Below are 15,786 nucleotides of genomic sequence, written 5' to 3' on the forward strand. Positions count from 1 at the left end.
AGGCTGGGGACCTAGACTTATGGGTTTGACGAACGGGCTGGGGCCTTGAGTCCTGGGTCTAGGGGAGGAAGTAGGTGGGGTATCTTTCTTGTCTTCTTGGGGATTGGAGCTAGAGTGCCTGAAAGCGGCAGAAGCGGGCAGCTGAGCCTCCGGGTCCCTGCAGGATTTTTCAAGCTCAGAGGGCAGCCTCTATATCCCTGCAAGGGCTGAGGCTGGTGTACTGGACTGCGTCTCTTCCAGAGACACAGACTGCCTGGGCGAGCCGGTGCCGGATTTGGCACTTTCCAAACCCTGCGACCCTCCCAAGTTCCTAAGGGGCAGCTTTGGGGGTGCATTTAGCGCCGCCACGGCAAAGCAGGAGGTGGGCGATAGGGGGCGCCGGGGATACAGGCCCCGCCCTCGGGGGCGGAGCCTCTCCGCCCGGACTCCTCCCCCGCCCGGACTCCTCCCCCTCCCGCTCTCCTCCCTCTTCCCGGCTCCAGCTCCGCCGCCAGCTCCGGCCTTTGCTCCCCCTCCCAGAGTCCCCTCCCCGGAGCGGAGCGCACCTAGGGTCCCTCTCCCGTCCCCCCAGCCCAGCCACCCGTTCAGACCAGCAGCCTCGGGGGGCACCCCCCCGCCAGCCTGCCTCCCTCCCACTCAGCCCTGCCAGGGCCCCCCAGCCATGAATCTCTTCCGATTCCTGGGAGACCTCTCCCACCTCCTCGCCATCATCTTGCTACTGCTCAAAATCTGGAAGTCCCGCTCGTGCGCCGGTGAGAGGCCCACCAGGGCTGGCGAAGGAGAGAGATTGCGGGCGGGGGTTGGGGGCGTCCCAGGACTCAGGAAGGGTTTGGGGGCACTAGGGGCACAGGTTCCACCCCCACTGCTTGCTGGGGATCTCTCTTCTAGGTTCTAGGTCTCCAGGGGATCAGTTCCCTTCCCCAGACTGGCGGGGGTGCATACAGTTTCATGTGAATGGCTTTAGGCCCCCAATTCAGCCACCCCTAGCCCCAATCTGGGCAGCCCGAGGGTTCACGGACCGGGAACAGGGAACCATGGCAGGCGGGGAGGTGGCTGTGAGTTGGTGACGTGGACCGTGGCGGCCAGGAAGGCAACGGGAGGGAGGTGACCGGATCCGGGTCCTGAGGTCAGGGAAGGTCCTCCCTAGGCCTCACCTCATGTCCAGACTGCAGGAGGACCCTGAGAGGCCAGGGGTAGCCAAGAGGCCTAGTCTGGGACGGAGCCTCGGGCTGGAGTAGCTTCGGGGACCTGGGCTGCCCCCTGGCTGTGGTCCGTGGGAAAGGGCCCTGCTCAGGCGGGGCGGGCTGGGGAGGCCTCCGGGGACAGCTGCACTCCGGAGCTGCCTCCAGGCTGGTCCCGGGCGCTGTGCCTTAGTTTATTGCCCATGCAGCCCACCCCCAGCCTCCTCTCTCCTTCTGTCTCTCTCTCTCTCTATATATCTCTGGACCACAGGAATTTCAGGGAAGAGCCAGGTCCTGTTTGCTGTGGTGTTCACTGCCCGATATCTGGACCTCTTCACCAACTACATCTCACTCTACAACACATGTATGAAGGTAGAGGCTCCACCCCACCTCTCTGGTCCCCACTGAGGCAGAGGAGCCGGGTGTGGGTCCCAGACTCCTAGGTCTGAGGGAGGAGGGGCCGGGAGCCTGGACTCTTGGGTCTGAGGGAGAGGGGCTGGGGGTCTGGACTCCTGGGTCTGAGGGAGGAGGGGCCGGGGGCCTGGACTCCTGGGTCTGAGGGAGGGGGGGCCGGGGGCCTGGACTCCTGGGTCTGAGGGAGGAGGGGCCGGGGGTCTGGACTCCTGGGTCTGAGGGAGGAGGGGCCGGGGCCCTGGACTCCTGGGTCTGAGGGAGGAGGGGCTGGGCCTGGACTCCTGGCCTGGACTCCTGGGTCTGAGGGAGGAGGGGCTGGGCCTGGACTCCTAGGTCTGAGGGAGGAGGGTCCGGGGGCTTGGACTGCTGGGTCTGAGGGAGGAAGGGACGGGGGCCTGGACTCCTGGGTCTGAGGGAGGAGGGGTTGGGGGTCTAGACTCCTGGGTCTGAGGAAGAAGGGGTTGGGAGTCTGGACTCCTGGGTCTGAGGGAGGGGCCTGGACTCCTGGGTCTGAAGGAGGAGGGGTTGGGGGTCTGGACTCCTGGGTCTGAGGGAGGGGCCTGGACTCCTGGGTCTGAGCCTACTGGGGCACAGGCCTGTGAGTTGAGGCTGCTTCTCATCATCCCCCTCCTCAGGTGGTCTACATAGCCTGCTCCTTCACCACGGTCTGGTTGATTTATAGCAAGTTCAAAGCCACTTACGATGGGAACCATGACACGTTCAGAGTGGAGTTCCTGGTCATTCCCACGGCCATTCTGGCGTTCCTGGTGAATCATGACTTCACCCCTCTGGAGGTAGGTGCCTTGCTGCTACTCCTTATTTGGGGGGATGGTTGTGGCAGAGTAGCTGTGACAGGAGACCCTCTCACAGGCTTCCTTCTGCAGGGTATGCCCAAACTGCCTTATTTTAGGATGCCTAAGTTCAGTGCATGGGCTCTGGGGTCAGAGGAAATTAACACAACAGCAGCAAGACTCGCTATGTGTCAGTCACTACTCTAAGCATTTCACCTACTTACTTTTCTCAGCAGCCCCATTTTACAGATGAGGAAACTGAGGCTTAGGGATTCTTTTTTTTCTGGAGACAAAGTCTTGCTCTGTTGCCCAGGCTGGAGTGCAGTGGCATGATCTCGGCTCACTGCAACCCCCACCTCCCAGGTTCAAGCAATTATCCTGCCTCAGCCTCCCGAGTAGTTGGAAGACAGGTGCCCATCAGCATGCTCTGCTAATTTTTCTATTTTTAGTCCAGACAGGGTTTCGCATGTTGACCAGGCTGGTCTTGAACTCCTGGGCTCAAATAATCTGCCTGTCTTGGCCTCCCAAAGTGCTGAGATTACAGGCGTGAGCCACCGTTCCTGGCCCAGCCTTCTTGAATTTGAATTCCAAATCTGCTAGTTTCTTTTTCTTTCTTTCTTTTTTTTTCTTTCTGAGACAAAGTCTCGCTCGGTTGCCCAGACTGCAGGCAGTGGCACGATTCTGGCTCACTGCAATCTCCACCTCCCAGGTTCAAGCGATTCTCCTGCTTCAGCCTCCCGAGTAGCTGAGATTGCAGATGCCCACCACCAAAAGGGGTTATTTTTTGTATTTTTAGTAGAGACAGGGTTTCAACATATTGGCCAGGCTGGTCTCGAATTCCTGACCTCAGGTGATCCACCCGCCTCAGCCTCCCAAAGTGCTGGGATTACAGGCATGAGCCACCGCGCCCGGCCCCAAATCTGCTAGTTTCTATTAGCATGATCCCGTGCATGTGACTTGACCTCTCTGTACCTCGGTTTCCACATTCGTAAAGTTGTGATCAGGTCATTGTGAGAATTTACTGAGACTTTGCAGCATTGCCTGGTGTCAAAACACACAAAGACTCTAGGATCAGAATGTAAGGATTTGGACCCTCCCTCTACCATGTAGCAGCTATGGGATTCTGGGCAAATCACATAACTACCCTGTGCCTCAGTTTCCTCATCTGTAAAATGGAGATAATCAGGTCCTATGTCATAGAGTTCAAATGAGAGGTTGGTATTAATAAAGCACAGTGTCTGGGATGAGGTAGGAAGTGCTGTGTCAATGTTCAATGACTGAAGAGTTTAGTCTCATCTCTGATACTTTTACTTTTAAACGTTCGCTGTTATGATTTTTATTCCATGGTGTTTTGCTGGGACCTGTACAAACTCCTGGGAGGAATTTTGGGAGAGCCAGTGCTAAGTTTGTGATCTCTTGCCTCCTGGGGCTTGGCAGGAATCATAAATTCAGGGTAACCTTTTCTTACCTGTGCCCACTCCTGCCTTATAGGAAGATAGGCCTGGGTGGCCAGATGTGCTGATCTTTTCAACAGAAGCCATAATTCAGGAGTTTTCAGGCAAGATGTCTCATTTTAAAATTTTCCCACAGATTCAGACTATGTTTTTTTGTTTTGGTTTTTTTTTTTTTTTTGAGATGGAATCTCACTCTGTCGCCCAGGCTGGAGTGCAGTGGCACCATCTTGGCTCACTGCAACCTCTGCCTCCCAGGTCAAGCGTTTCTCCTGCCTCAGCCTCCCGAGTAGCTGGGATTACAGATGCTTGCCACCACAGCTGGCTAATTTTTGTGTTTTTAGTAGAGATGGGCTTTCGCCATGTTGACAGGCTGGTCTTGAACTCCTGGTCTTAAGCAATTCTCCCATCTTGGCTTCCCAAAGTGCTAGGATTACAGGCATGAGCCACCGTGCCTGGCCTTCAAAATGTATCTCTAAAAGCACTGTACAGGCCCGACAAATCCAACAGAGGGTGACTTTGGCCCATGGGTCACAGATATCAGAGGGAGGCTGCATCATGCTGTGGTGGGAATCCTGGGCTTGGCTCCAGGCCCTGGACTTTGCAAACATTGTTAGCACCTTGCTTGGATCACTTATCCAAGCCCTTGACTTAGCTCATAACTACCCTGTTGACTAGGGATTACTAGACCCATTTTGAAGATGGGGAGACTGAGGCTGAGGGAGGTAGTGCGGCTTGCTAAAGGTGGAGGAGGCCAGACCAGAACCCAGGCCTCTTTTTTTTTTTTAAGTTGCTGTGTCACCCAGACTGGAATGCAGTGGCACGATCTCTGCTCACTGCAACCTCTGCCTCTCAGGTTCAAGCAATTCTCGTGCCTCAGTGTCCTGAGTAGCTGGGATTACAGGCATGAGCCACCACATCCAGGTAAAATTTTTTTGTATTTTTAGGAGAGACAGGTTTTGCTATGTTGACCAGGGTGATCTTGAACTCCTGGCCTCAGCCTCCCAAAGTGCTGAGATTACAGGTGTGAGCTGCCGTGCCTGACCTAAGGAAAATATTCTTTAAAAATTCAGACACCAGGCTGGGCGCGGCGGCTCACACCTGTAATCCCAGCAATTTGGGAGGCTGAGACAGGTGGATCGTGGATCACGAGGTCAGGAGTTCAAGACCAGCCTGGCCAAGATGCTGAAACCCCGTCTCTACTAAAAATACAAAAATTAGCCAGGTATGGTGGCACGCACCTGTAATCCCAGCTACTCGGGAAGCTGAGGCAGAAGAATCACTTGAACCCGGGCAGCAGAGGTTGCAGTGAGCTGAGATCGTGCCACTGTACTCCAGCCTGGGTGACAGAGCAAGATGCCGTCTCAAAAAAAAAAAAAAAAAAAATTCAGACATCATGGAATAGATAAAAATGCAACAAGACTGGGCGCAGTGGCTCACTCCTGTGATCCCAGCACTTTGGGAGGCTGAGGTGGGTGGATCACTTGAGGTGAGGAGTTCAAGACCAGCCTGGCCAACGTGGTAAAACCCTGTCTCTACTAAAAAAATACAAAAATTAGCCGGGCATGGTGGTGAGTGCCTATAATTCCAGCCACTTGGGAGGTTAAGGCAGGAGAATCACTTGAACTCGCGAGGTGGAGGTTTGCAGTGAGCTGAGATTACGCCATCGCACTCCAGCCTGGGCAACAAGGGTGAAACTCAGCCTCAGGAAAAAACAAAAAAATACAACAGACCTTCTGTCTCTCCTTAAACTGTGACTCTGTTCCCTAAGGGCAACCCCAGGGGTGAGAGTTGAATGGGCATCAATTTAATGGGTTCATTTCCCAGCAGCATCAACTAACCTGGCTTAACGAGAGCCTCCCTGGAGGCTTCTGGATGATTCTGGGAGCAGGTCCTGGATTCTACCTGCTTCAGTGGGAATCTGGACACGTTTCTTATCCCTTAGGCCTCAGTTTCCTCATCTGTACAATGGGAATGACAACAGTACCTACCTCATGGGGTTAAGGCTCAGGCCAGTTAACACCCTAAGGAGCGATGCCTTGGATGTCGTAAATGCTAGAAAAGCATGAGTTGTTACAAATATGTCCTGGTGCCCCCCACCTTCCTCCCACAAACCAAGACAACCAAGGAGCCACACCTGCCACCTGGCTTTGCTCTCTGAGGTTTCAGTGTGTCTGCAGATCACAGATCACCCCAGGTGGCACTTTCAGGGAGCTGGGGACTGAAAGGAGGCTGGCAGATGTCTTCTTTCCTGTCCCATGATGTCCTGTCCTGCTCATGAATGATGGTTGTCACTGCTCCCTAAATGGTGGCCTCTGCTGAGCACATGGGGACCCCTTTATAGATGCTTACTCCCAGTTCCTCACTCATTCAGGAACTGTGCTAGGTGCTAGGGCCACGGGGTGAACAAGAAGTAGGATTCCAGCCCTCACAGAGCTCAATTGCTGGTGTAAGTGGCCAGGAAGGAGATAAGATGGGGTGATGTGACAGTCCTGGGGGAAGGATGGCCAGGGAGGGTCCCTCTCAGGAGGTGACTAATGAGCTGAGGCTGGGAGAATACGGAGGAGGCAGATGTGTGACAGTATAGGGGAAGAGCTTTTCCTGCTGTGGGAACAGTATATGCAACCTGCCACAAGAAATGGCATGTGGGCCGGGCACGGTGGCTCATGCCTGTAATCCCAGCACTTTGGGAGGCCGAGGCAGGCGGACCACCTGAGGTCAGGAGTTCGAGACCAGCCTGGCCAACAAGGCAAAACCCTGTCTCTACTAAAAATACAAAAATTAGCCGGGCGTGGTGGCGGGCACCTGTAATCCCGGCTACTCAGGAGGCTGAGGCAGGAGAAGCTCTTGAACCCAAGAGGCAGAGGTTGCAGTGAGCCGAGATCACCCCACTGCACTCCAACCTGAGTGACAGAGTGATACTCCATCTCAAAAGAAAAAAAAAAGGAAAAAGAAAGGAAAGGAAATTTCCAAGGCAAGATTCCAACCCAGTCTGCCTTTCGGAGAGGCGCAATTGCAAAGTGTTCATGAGGACGGACTGCGAATCCTTGGTTCAAATCATTGCTCTACTGCTTGCTGGCTACATGGTCTTGGGCGAGTATCTTACCTTCTCTGGTGTCAGTTTCCTCATCGGTAGAATAAGTGTGCTAATCATAGGATCTCCTCGCTGGGACATGGTGATGATTAAATCAGAGATACCAGTAACTCGGGCAGAACTGTCTGGCACTTGGCAGCACCTGGATCACCTTCCTTCTCTCCACCTTCGCGGCACCTGTAACTGCAATGTCGTCCTCTGCCTTCTATCCCGCCCTGTCCCCTCCCACCTCATCATGTCCCCGGCCTCTCTGCAGATCCTCTGGACCTTCTCCATCTACCTGGAGTCAGTGGCCATCTTGCCGCAGCTGTTCATGGTGAGCAAGACCGGCGAGGCGGAGACCATCACCAGCCACTATTTGTTTGCGCTGGGCGTTTACCGCACGCTCTATCTCTTCAACTGGATTTGGCGCTACCATTTCGAGGGCTTCTTCGACCTCATCGCCATCGTGGCAGGCCTGGTCCAGACAGTCCTCTACTGCGATTTCTTCTACCTCTATATCACCAAAGGTAGCTGGGATGTGGGGCGGCTGGAAGGGAACCTCCTATGTCCGCAGCTCCTGCCCTCCCTGGTGCCTGGGGTCTCCTTACCCCTGTATTATGCAAAGGAGGGAACATTTCTTCACCTGCTTTCTGGGGTCGCAGGCCCACCATCCTCCTAGGAATTCAGACCGTTAGCCTCTGCCTCCCTAAGGGCTAAGGAGTTTCTGTCCTTAGCCCCTGTGTCACTTGGAGTGCAGGCCAGGCAGGGCAGGGACTCAGCCCACTGAAATTAATTCATTTATTCATTCAACGAACGTATTGAGTACTTTCTGTGTCCCCAGCCAGGTGCTAGGCTCTGGGGATACAGTAGGAGGAGAAAAGATAGACAAAGGCCTCCATTTCTCTTTTATTCTGGTGGGAGAGATGGTGAATGAACAAGTAAAGAAAGAGAATTGGCCGGACGCGGTGGTTCACGCCTGTAATCCCAGCACTTTGGGAGGCCGAGGCGGGCGGATGGCTTGAGCCCAGGAGTTCAAGACTAGCCTGAGCAACATGGCGAGTCCCCGTCTCTACAAAAAAATAGAAAAATTAGCTGAGTGTCGTGGCATGCACCTGTGGTTCCAGCTACTCAGGAGGCTGAGGTGGGAGGATCCCCTGAGTCTGGGGAGTTCAAGGCTGCAGTGAGCTGTGATTGCCTGGGCGATGGAGTGAGACCCTGACTCAGAAAAACAAAACAAAGAAAACCCTAAATATAAAAAAAAATAAAAAATAGAGAATTGGCCAGGCACAGTAGCTCATGCCTGTAATTCCAGCACTTTGGGAGACTGAGGCAGGGAGATTTCTTTTTTTTTTTTTTTTTTTGAGACGGAGTCTTTCTTTGTCCCCCAGGCTGGAGTGCGGTGGCGCGATCTCGGCTCACCGCAACCTCCACCTCCTGGATTCACGCCATTCTCCTGCCTCAGCCTCCCGAGTAGCTGGGACCACAGGCGCCCACCAACACGCCCGGCTAATTTTTTTGTATTTTTTAGTAGAGACGGGGTTTCACCGTGTTAGCCAGGATGGTCTCGATCTCCTGACCTCGTGATCCACCCGCCTCGGCCTCCCAAAGTGCTGGGATTACAGGCTTGAGCCACCGCGCCCGGCCAAGGCAGGGAGATTTCTTAAGCCTAGGGTTCCAGATCAACATAGCAAGACCCTGTCACTATAGAAAATAAAAAATAAAAAAATTAGCTGGGCATGGTGGTGCATGCCTGTGGTCCCAGCTCCTTGGGAGGCTGAGGTGGGAGAATTGCTTGAGGAGGTCAAGGCTGCAGGGAGCTGTGACTATGCCACTGCTCTCCAGCCTGGGCTACAGGGTGGGACCTCGTCTCAAAAAAAAGAAAGAAGAAAATTGCCAGTAGTGAGAAGGGGTAGGAAAGAAAGAAACCAGGAATGTATTTGTGAGTCCTGGGGGACCTCCCTCCCCGTGGATCTGCCCATCTAGTGTGCCTGCCCTGCTCTGGCTGTGGGAGGCTGTCCCCTCCCTGCAGGGGCCCCAGAGGTAATGCCCTCCCTGTTTTCTCTCCTCACAGTCCTAAAGGGGAAGAAGTTGAGTTTGCCGGCATAGCCCCGGTCCTCTCCATCTCTCTCCTCGGCAGCGGCGGGAGGCAGAGGAAGGCAGCAGAAGATGAAGAGCTTTCCCACCCAGGGGTGACTTTTTTAAGAAACCACCTCTCGTGCTCCCCATCCTGCCTCCTGCCGGGTTTCAGGGGGACAGTGGAGGATCCAGGTCTTGGGGAGCTCAGGACTTGGGCTGTTTGTAGTTTTTTGCCTTTTAGAGAAGAAAAAAAAAATCTTTCCACTCTTTAGTTTTTGATTCTGATGACTCGTTTTTCTTCTACTCTGTGGCCCCAATTTTTATAAAGTGTTTTTGAGTGTCCTATGGGCCGGGGCAGGGTCCGAGATCTTTTCCCTTCCCCAGGCCCCTCGGCTCCCTCCCAGATCCCACCCCCAGCCCCACTGGTTGCCAAACACTAAATCTGCCGACACCCATCTGCCCCACCTCCTGCCATGGCCATGAACTGCAACCCCCACTAAATTTCTAGACTGGGGATAGGGAGAAAGGGAGGCCCAGGAAGGTCTCCCCTGATTTTTTTTCATAGTAATTTTTTCCCCCAGAGTTTGAATTTTTTGGTCTTCTTCTGGTTTTTTGGCAAATTAGGGGGGCCCGGGGCTCACGTGCGGGAAGGGGGCTGGCCCGAGGGTCCCATGGCTCTCACACCATGTTTTTGTACAGAACTGATGGTTGATTCTTTGTTCTCTTGAAATAAACAGAAGAAAATGAAACCTTTCTTTTGCTGCTCCTTGCCACTCTGTCTCTGGTGTGTGTGGGGTCCCGCCCCCGCCCCTCTTTCTGCTCTGCTTTTGCCTTGTTGACTATCTGCAGGCGAGGAGGCCTGGGAGGAGCAGGAAGAGGAGAAACTGGGTCTCCCAAGACTCTCAGCTGTGCAGTTCCTCGAGGTGCTGCTGGGAGGAGGTTTTGGAGAGAATCTTGAAGAGTCTTACCTTGGCACAGAACTTGTCTGATGGTTCTCCAAACCCTCAGGGTTGCAGAGGACCTTCAGGAGCATTGGCTGGGCCTGGTGTCTCATGCCTGTAATCCCAGCGCTTTGGGAGGCCGAGGTGGGCGGATCACCTGAGGTCAGGAGTTCGAGACCAGCCTGGCCAACATGGCGAAACCCTGTCTCTACTAAAAATACAAAAAAAAAAATTAGCTGGGTGTGGTGGTGTGCCCCTGTAGTCCCAGCTACTCAGGAGGCTGAGGCAGGAAAATTGCTTGAACCCAGGAGGCGAAGGTTTCAGTGAGCTGAGATCACGCCACTGTACTCCAACCTGGGCAACAGAGTGAGACTCCATCTCAAAAAAAAAAAAAAAAAGAGCATGTATGTCAGGGACCACACATGGGCAGCCCCAGTCCTACCCTCACTTGACATTTTTTGTTGAGGCATTCTGTTTTCTTAAAAAAAGAGAATGGGTCGCTAGCCTTTAAAAACCAGATTTTCACATTTCTGGCTTCTCTTAAAAAAAAAAATCCATCAGTCTAACAATGCTGGGTCCTAATTTCTGGGTGGCAACAGATGGCTGGATCTGAATGGATGGGACGCAGCTCTTTTCACCACAGTCCCCAGGACTTGGCTGCAGGCTTGTTACATTTATTATTGGGCTGACGCCGTGTGGTTATTTTTGTTTGTTTGCGAAGTTAAGAGGAAAGTGAAATATTTTCCTTGTCTCTCTCCAGATTGGCCTCACACCTGGCCTATTTTCTTCACTTATGTTACCTGCCTGGCTGTTGTTGGCTTTTGGATTTTTGACCCTTGACTATGTCAAACTTCCTAGATGTCCTCTAAGACCTTCCTAAACTGTGTAGCTGTCTGCAGCTTCCCCAGAGGCTGGCTCTGGAAGCCTGAGGAGGCAGGGAGGTGGCGTTTCCTGAGCACTTGATATGTGCCAGGCACTGTATGTTACGCGGATGAGCTCCTGCGACCCTCACGACATCCCTACAAAGGGGGCACTTTGTGGATGAGGAAATAGGTTCAGAGGGGTGAGTGGCAAAGGTGGGCTTTGCACCTGGGCTTCGTGATGCCAGAGCTTGTGTGTTTAACCAACATTGTATGGTTTTTCAGCCGGTTTTTTGTTTCTTTCTCTTAAGTCAAGGGACCTTCTGTTTGGATTTGTGCCTGGAAGCCCAATATGGAAAACACAAGAGCGGGGCTGCTCGCTTGCTGGGGATGACTGGGGAAGGGGGTTGTATTGCTGCCTGCTCAGCCCAAGGCACCTTTTTTTTTTTTTTTTGGAGACAGGTCTCACTCTCCCAGACTGGAATGCTGTGGCACAATCTTCTCTCACTGCAACCTCTGCCTCCTTGTTTTAAGTGATTTTCCTATCTCAGCCTCCAGAGTAGCTGGGACTACAGGCGTGTACCATCATACCTGGCTAATTTTTTTTTTTTTTTTTTTTTGAGACAGTCTCCCTCTATTGCCCAGGCTGGAGTGCAGTAGTGTGACCTCACCTTACTGCAACCTCCTCCTCCTGGGTTCAAGCAAGTCTCCTGCCTCAGCATCCCAAGTAGCTGGGACTACAGGTGCCCGCCACCACGCCAAGCTAATTTTTGTATTTTTTAGAGATGGGGTTTCACCATGTTGGCCAGGCTGGTCTTGAGAACTCCCAACCTCAGGTGATCCACCTGGCTCAGCCTCCCAAAGTTGCTGGGATTACAGGTGTGAGCCACTGCACCCGGCCTAATTTTTGTATATTTTGGTAGAGATGGGATTTCACCACGTCGGTCAGGCTGGTCTCAAACACTCCTGACCTCAAGTGATCCTCCTGCCTCAGCCTCCCAAAGTGCTGGGATTATAGGTGTGAGCCACCGTGCCCAGCCCCAGGGCATCTCTCTCTCTTTTTTTTTTTTTTTGAGACAGAGTCTCCCTCCGTGGCCCAGGCTGGAGTATGGTGGCGCAATCTCAGCTCACTGCAACCTCCGCCTCCCGGGCTCAAGCAGTTCTCTGCCTCGGCCTCCCAAGTAGCTGGGATTACAGGCGCCCACCACCACGCTGGGCTAATTTTTGTATTTTTAGTAGAGACAGGGTTTCACCATCTTGGCCAGGCTGGTCTTGAACTCCTGCCCTCATGATCCACCTGCCTCAGCCTCCCAAAGTGCTGGGATTACAGGCGTGAGCCACTGTGCCCAGCCCAGTTTTTGTATTTTTTTAGAGATGGGGTTTCATCACGTTGGCCAGGCTGGTCTTGAACTCCTGACTTCAGGTGTTCCACCCACCTTGGCCTCCCAAAGTGCTGGGATTATAGGCGTGAGTCACCGCGCCCAGCCGGAATCTCTTTGAACAGTCTGAAAAGCATCCATCTAAATCCGGTTCAATTCTTTAGCTGGGTGCAGTGGCTCATGCCTGTAATCCCAGCACTTTGGGAAGTGGAGGTGAGAGAATTGTTTGGGCTCAGGAGTTCAAGACCAGCCTGGGCAACAGAGTGAGGCACCCTCTTTAAAAAAAAAAAAAAAAAAAAAAAAAAAGGTCGGGCACGATGGCTCACACCTGTAATCCCAGCACTTTGGGAGGTCAAGGTGGGTGGATCACGAGGTCAGGAGTTTGAGACTAGCCTGGCCAACATAGTGAAACCCCGTCTCTACTATACAATACAAAAATTAGCTGGGTGTGGTGGCATGCGCCTGTAGTCCCAGCTACTCAGGAGGCTGAGGCAGGAGAATCACTTGAACCCAGGAGGCAGAGGTTGCAGTGAGCCGAGACTGAGCCATTGCACTCCAGCCTGGGTGACAGAGTGAGACTCCATCTCAAAAAAAAAAAATGAATAAAAAACAAAAAACTAACCAGGCATAGTGGCCTGCACCTATAGTCCCAGCTACTCAGGAGGCTGAGGTGGGAAGATTGCTCGAGCCCAGGAAGTTGAGGCTGCGGTGAGCCATGATCATCACTCTACTGCACTCCAACCTGGGCAACAGAGATCCTGTCTTTAAAAAAAAAAAAAAATCTGTCTAATTATTTAGTTTTATAGCCAATACAACTTGGGCCGGGAGATAGTAAGTGACACACCCACGCTTATCCGGAGGGACGTCTAGTGCAGAGTCCTCTCATTTCCATGTCAGAACACTTCCTGTCTCACTGCACTGCTGCTGTTTTCTCTCTATACCCAGCGGGACCACGCAGTTATTTCTACACCTCCAGGTACAGGGCCAGCCACACAGGAAGCTTCCAAAAAAGGACTAATGGAACCCAAATTTGATTCCCCACATCTCATATCCTTTTGTCCGGTTTGTGAACTAGTGCTCTGCAGGCCATGATGGCCCCAGGCAGGTGTGTTTCGTTTGGACTGCCCAACGTTTATTTTGTATTTGTTGCCCACCGATTTCACTTTTTTTTTTTTTTTTTTTTTTTTTGAGACAGAGTCTTGCTCTGTCACCAAGGCTGAAGCGCAGTGGCGCCATCTTGGGTCACCGCAACCTCCACCTCCTGGGTTCAAGCGATGCTCCTGCCTCAGCCTCCTGAGTAGCTGAGACTACACGTGCACGCCACCACACCCGGCTAATTTTTGTATTTTTGTGTATATATATATATATATATTTTGAGACGGAGTTTCACTCTTGTTGCCCAGGCTGGAGTGCAATGGCGTGATCTCGGCTCACCGCAACCTCTGCCTCCCAGATTCAAGTGATTCTCCTGCCTCAGCCTCCTGAGTAGCTGGGACTAGAGGCATGCGCCACCACGCCTGGCTAATTTTATATTTAGTAGTGATGGGGTTTCTCCATGTTGGTCAGGCTGGTCTCGAACTGCTGACCTCAAGTGATCAGCCTGCCTCGGCCTCCCAAAGTGCTAGGATTACAGGCGTGAGCCACTGAGCCCGACCTAATTTTCGTATTTTTAGTAGAGACGGGGTTTCACCATGTTAGTCAGGCTGGTCTTGAACTCCTGACCTTGTGATCCGCCCATCTTGGCCTCCCAAAGTGTTGGGATTTTAGGTGTGAGTCACCGCACCTGGCCTGATTTCACATTTTAAAACCCCCCACAGAATGGATGTCCAAATTGTTGTAGAAAAACCGGAGTTTCTATAGCTGTACTGTCTGGTAGGGTAGCCAGTGGTTATGTGTGACTGTCGAGCCCCTGAAACCTGGTGAGTCCAAACTGAGGCGTGCTATTGGTGTAAATACACAATGGATTTCAAAAACTTAGTACCAAAGAGTGGAAAATGCCTCACTAATAATTTTTATGTTGATTACATGTTGAAATGATATTTTGGATATATTGACATAAATAAAATATTAAAATTAATTTCATTTGTTTCATTTTCTCATTCTGGAGTGCAGTGGCATAATCTTGGCTCACTGCAACCTCCACCTCCTGGTTTCAAGTGATTCTTGTGCCTCTGACTCCCAAGTGGCTGGGATTATAGGCATACCCGGCTAATTTTTGTATTTTTAGTAGAGACGGGGTTTCACCATGTTGGTCAGGCTGGTCTCGAACTTCTGGCCTCCTCAAGTGATCCGCCTGCCCCGGCCTCTCAAAGTGCTGGGATTACAGGCATAAGCCACCGCATCCAGCCTTGTTTTACTTTTCTTAATGTGGCCACTAGACTATTTTAAACTCCCCTTGGGTGTCACATCAGATTTCAAGAGGACAGCACTGTTCTAGAAACCCCAGGCTGGCCAGGCATGGTGGCTCATGCCTATAATCCTAGCACTTTGGGAGGCCAAGGCAGGAGGACTGCTTGAGCCCAGGAGTTCAAGACCAGCCTGGGCAACATAGTGAGATCCCATCTCCTCAAAAAAATTGAAAAATTAGCTGGGAGTGGTGGCACACGCCTCTAGTCCCAGCTACTTTGGGGCTTGAGGCAGGAGGATTGCTTGCTGCCAGGAGGTCAAGGCTGTAGACAGCTATGATTGTACCGCTGCACTCCAGTCTGGGCTGCAAAGCGAGATGCCATCTCAGAAAAAAAGAAAAAAAAGAAAAGAAAAGAAACTCCAGGCCCCGTTACTGAATGTGCGCTGAGTGAAGGCTGCCCCTCTTGGACGTGGCCCTGTTCCCACTACTCCCTTAATAGGCGCTTCACCCACTGGGGGTTCCTGCCTGGCTCCTACAGGTAGGAACGTTTGTGGCCTGTGCCTGAGTCCCCCGCTTACCACTGGGGTTCTCCTGGAATAAAAACTCCTCCTCCCCGAAGATATTCTTTGAAATATTTAAAGACAAGGGTCTCCCTTGAATCTCGTTCGCGGACTCAGCACCCCGTTCCTTCACCGACTCCTCACACGCCATGGTTTTTAGTCTTTGGTCACTATGGGGAGTGAAAGGGCTTGGGCTTGAGTGACAGGGCTGGGTCCCCTTGTTGGCCCTTCCTCTTGGTGTTCTCTCCACAGGTGGAAGCATTTTGCTTCCTCAACTGTAAAGGAGGCACCTTGTGCCTTCCTCCCCTGGCCAGTGTGGGGACTCAAGGAGTAATGACTTGACAGGACTTAGTGTGTAACAGGCCTGAAAAAAGTGCCTCCTGGCCAGGCGCAGTGGCTCACGCCTGTAATCTCAGCACTTCAGGAGGCCAAGGTGGGCGGATCACAAGATCAGGAGTTCGACACGAGCCTGACCAACATGGTGAAACCCCGTCTCTACTGAAAATACAAAAATTAGCCAGGCGTGGTGGTGCGCACCTGTAATGCCAGCTACTAGGGAGGCTGAGGCAGGAGAACTGCTTGAACCCGGAAGGCAGAGGTTGCAGTGAGCCGAGATCGCGCCACTGCACTCCAGCCTGGACGACAGAGCGAGACTCTATCTCAAAAAAAAAAAAGTGCTTCCCTCCTCTCACCACCTCCAGTCTGTCACT

General features: G+C 52.6%; 1 protein-coding gene across 1 annotated transcript; it reads left to right on the forward strand.

Moving 5' to 3' along the window:
* The first annotated feature begins 88 nt into the window (after positions 1-88).
* On the forward strand, positions 89-9,741 carry KDELR1 (KDEL endoplasmic reticulum protein retention receptor 1). The gene is made up of 5 exons (XM_032169281.2): positions 89-752; positions 1,453-1,553; positions 2,231-2,389; positions 7,188-7,440; positions 8,985-9,741. Exons 1-5 carry the CDS (start codon positions 662-664, stop codon positions 9,017-9,019), a joined length of 639 nt encoding a protein of 212 aa, XP_032025172.1. The 5' UTR covers positions 89-661; the 3' UTR covers positions 9,020-9,741.
* Positions 9,742-15,786: the final 6,045 nt, after the last annotated feature.

This window comes from Hylobates moloch, unplaced genomic scaffold, assembly GCF_009828535.3.
Source record: "Hylobates moloch isolate HMO894 unplaced genomic scaffold, HMol_V3 SCAFFOLD_12, whole genome shotgun sequence".
NCBI classification, from domain to species: Eukaryota; Metazoa; Chordata; class Mammalia; order Primates; family Hylobatidae; genus Hylobates; species Hylobates moloch.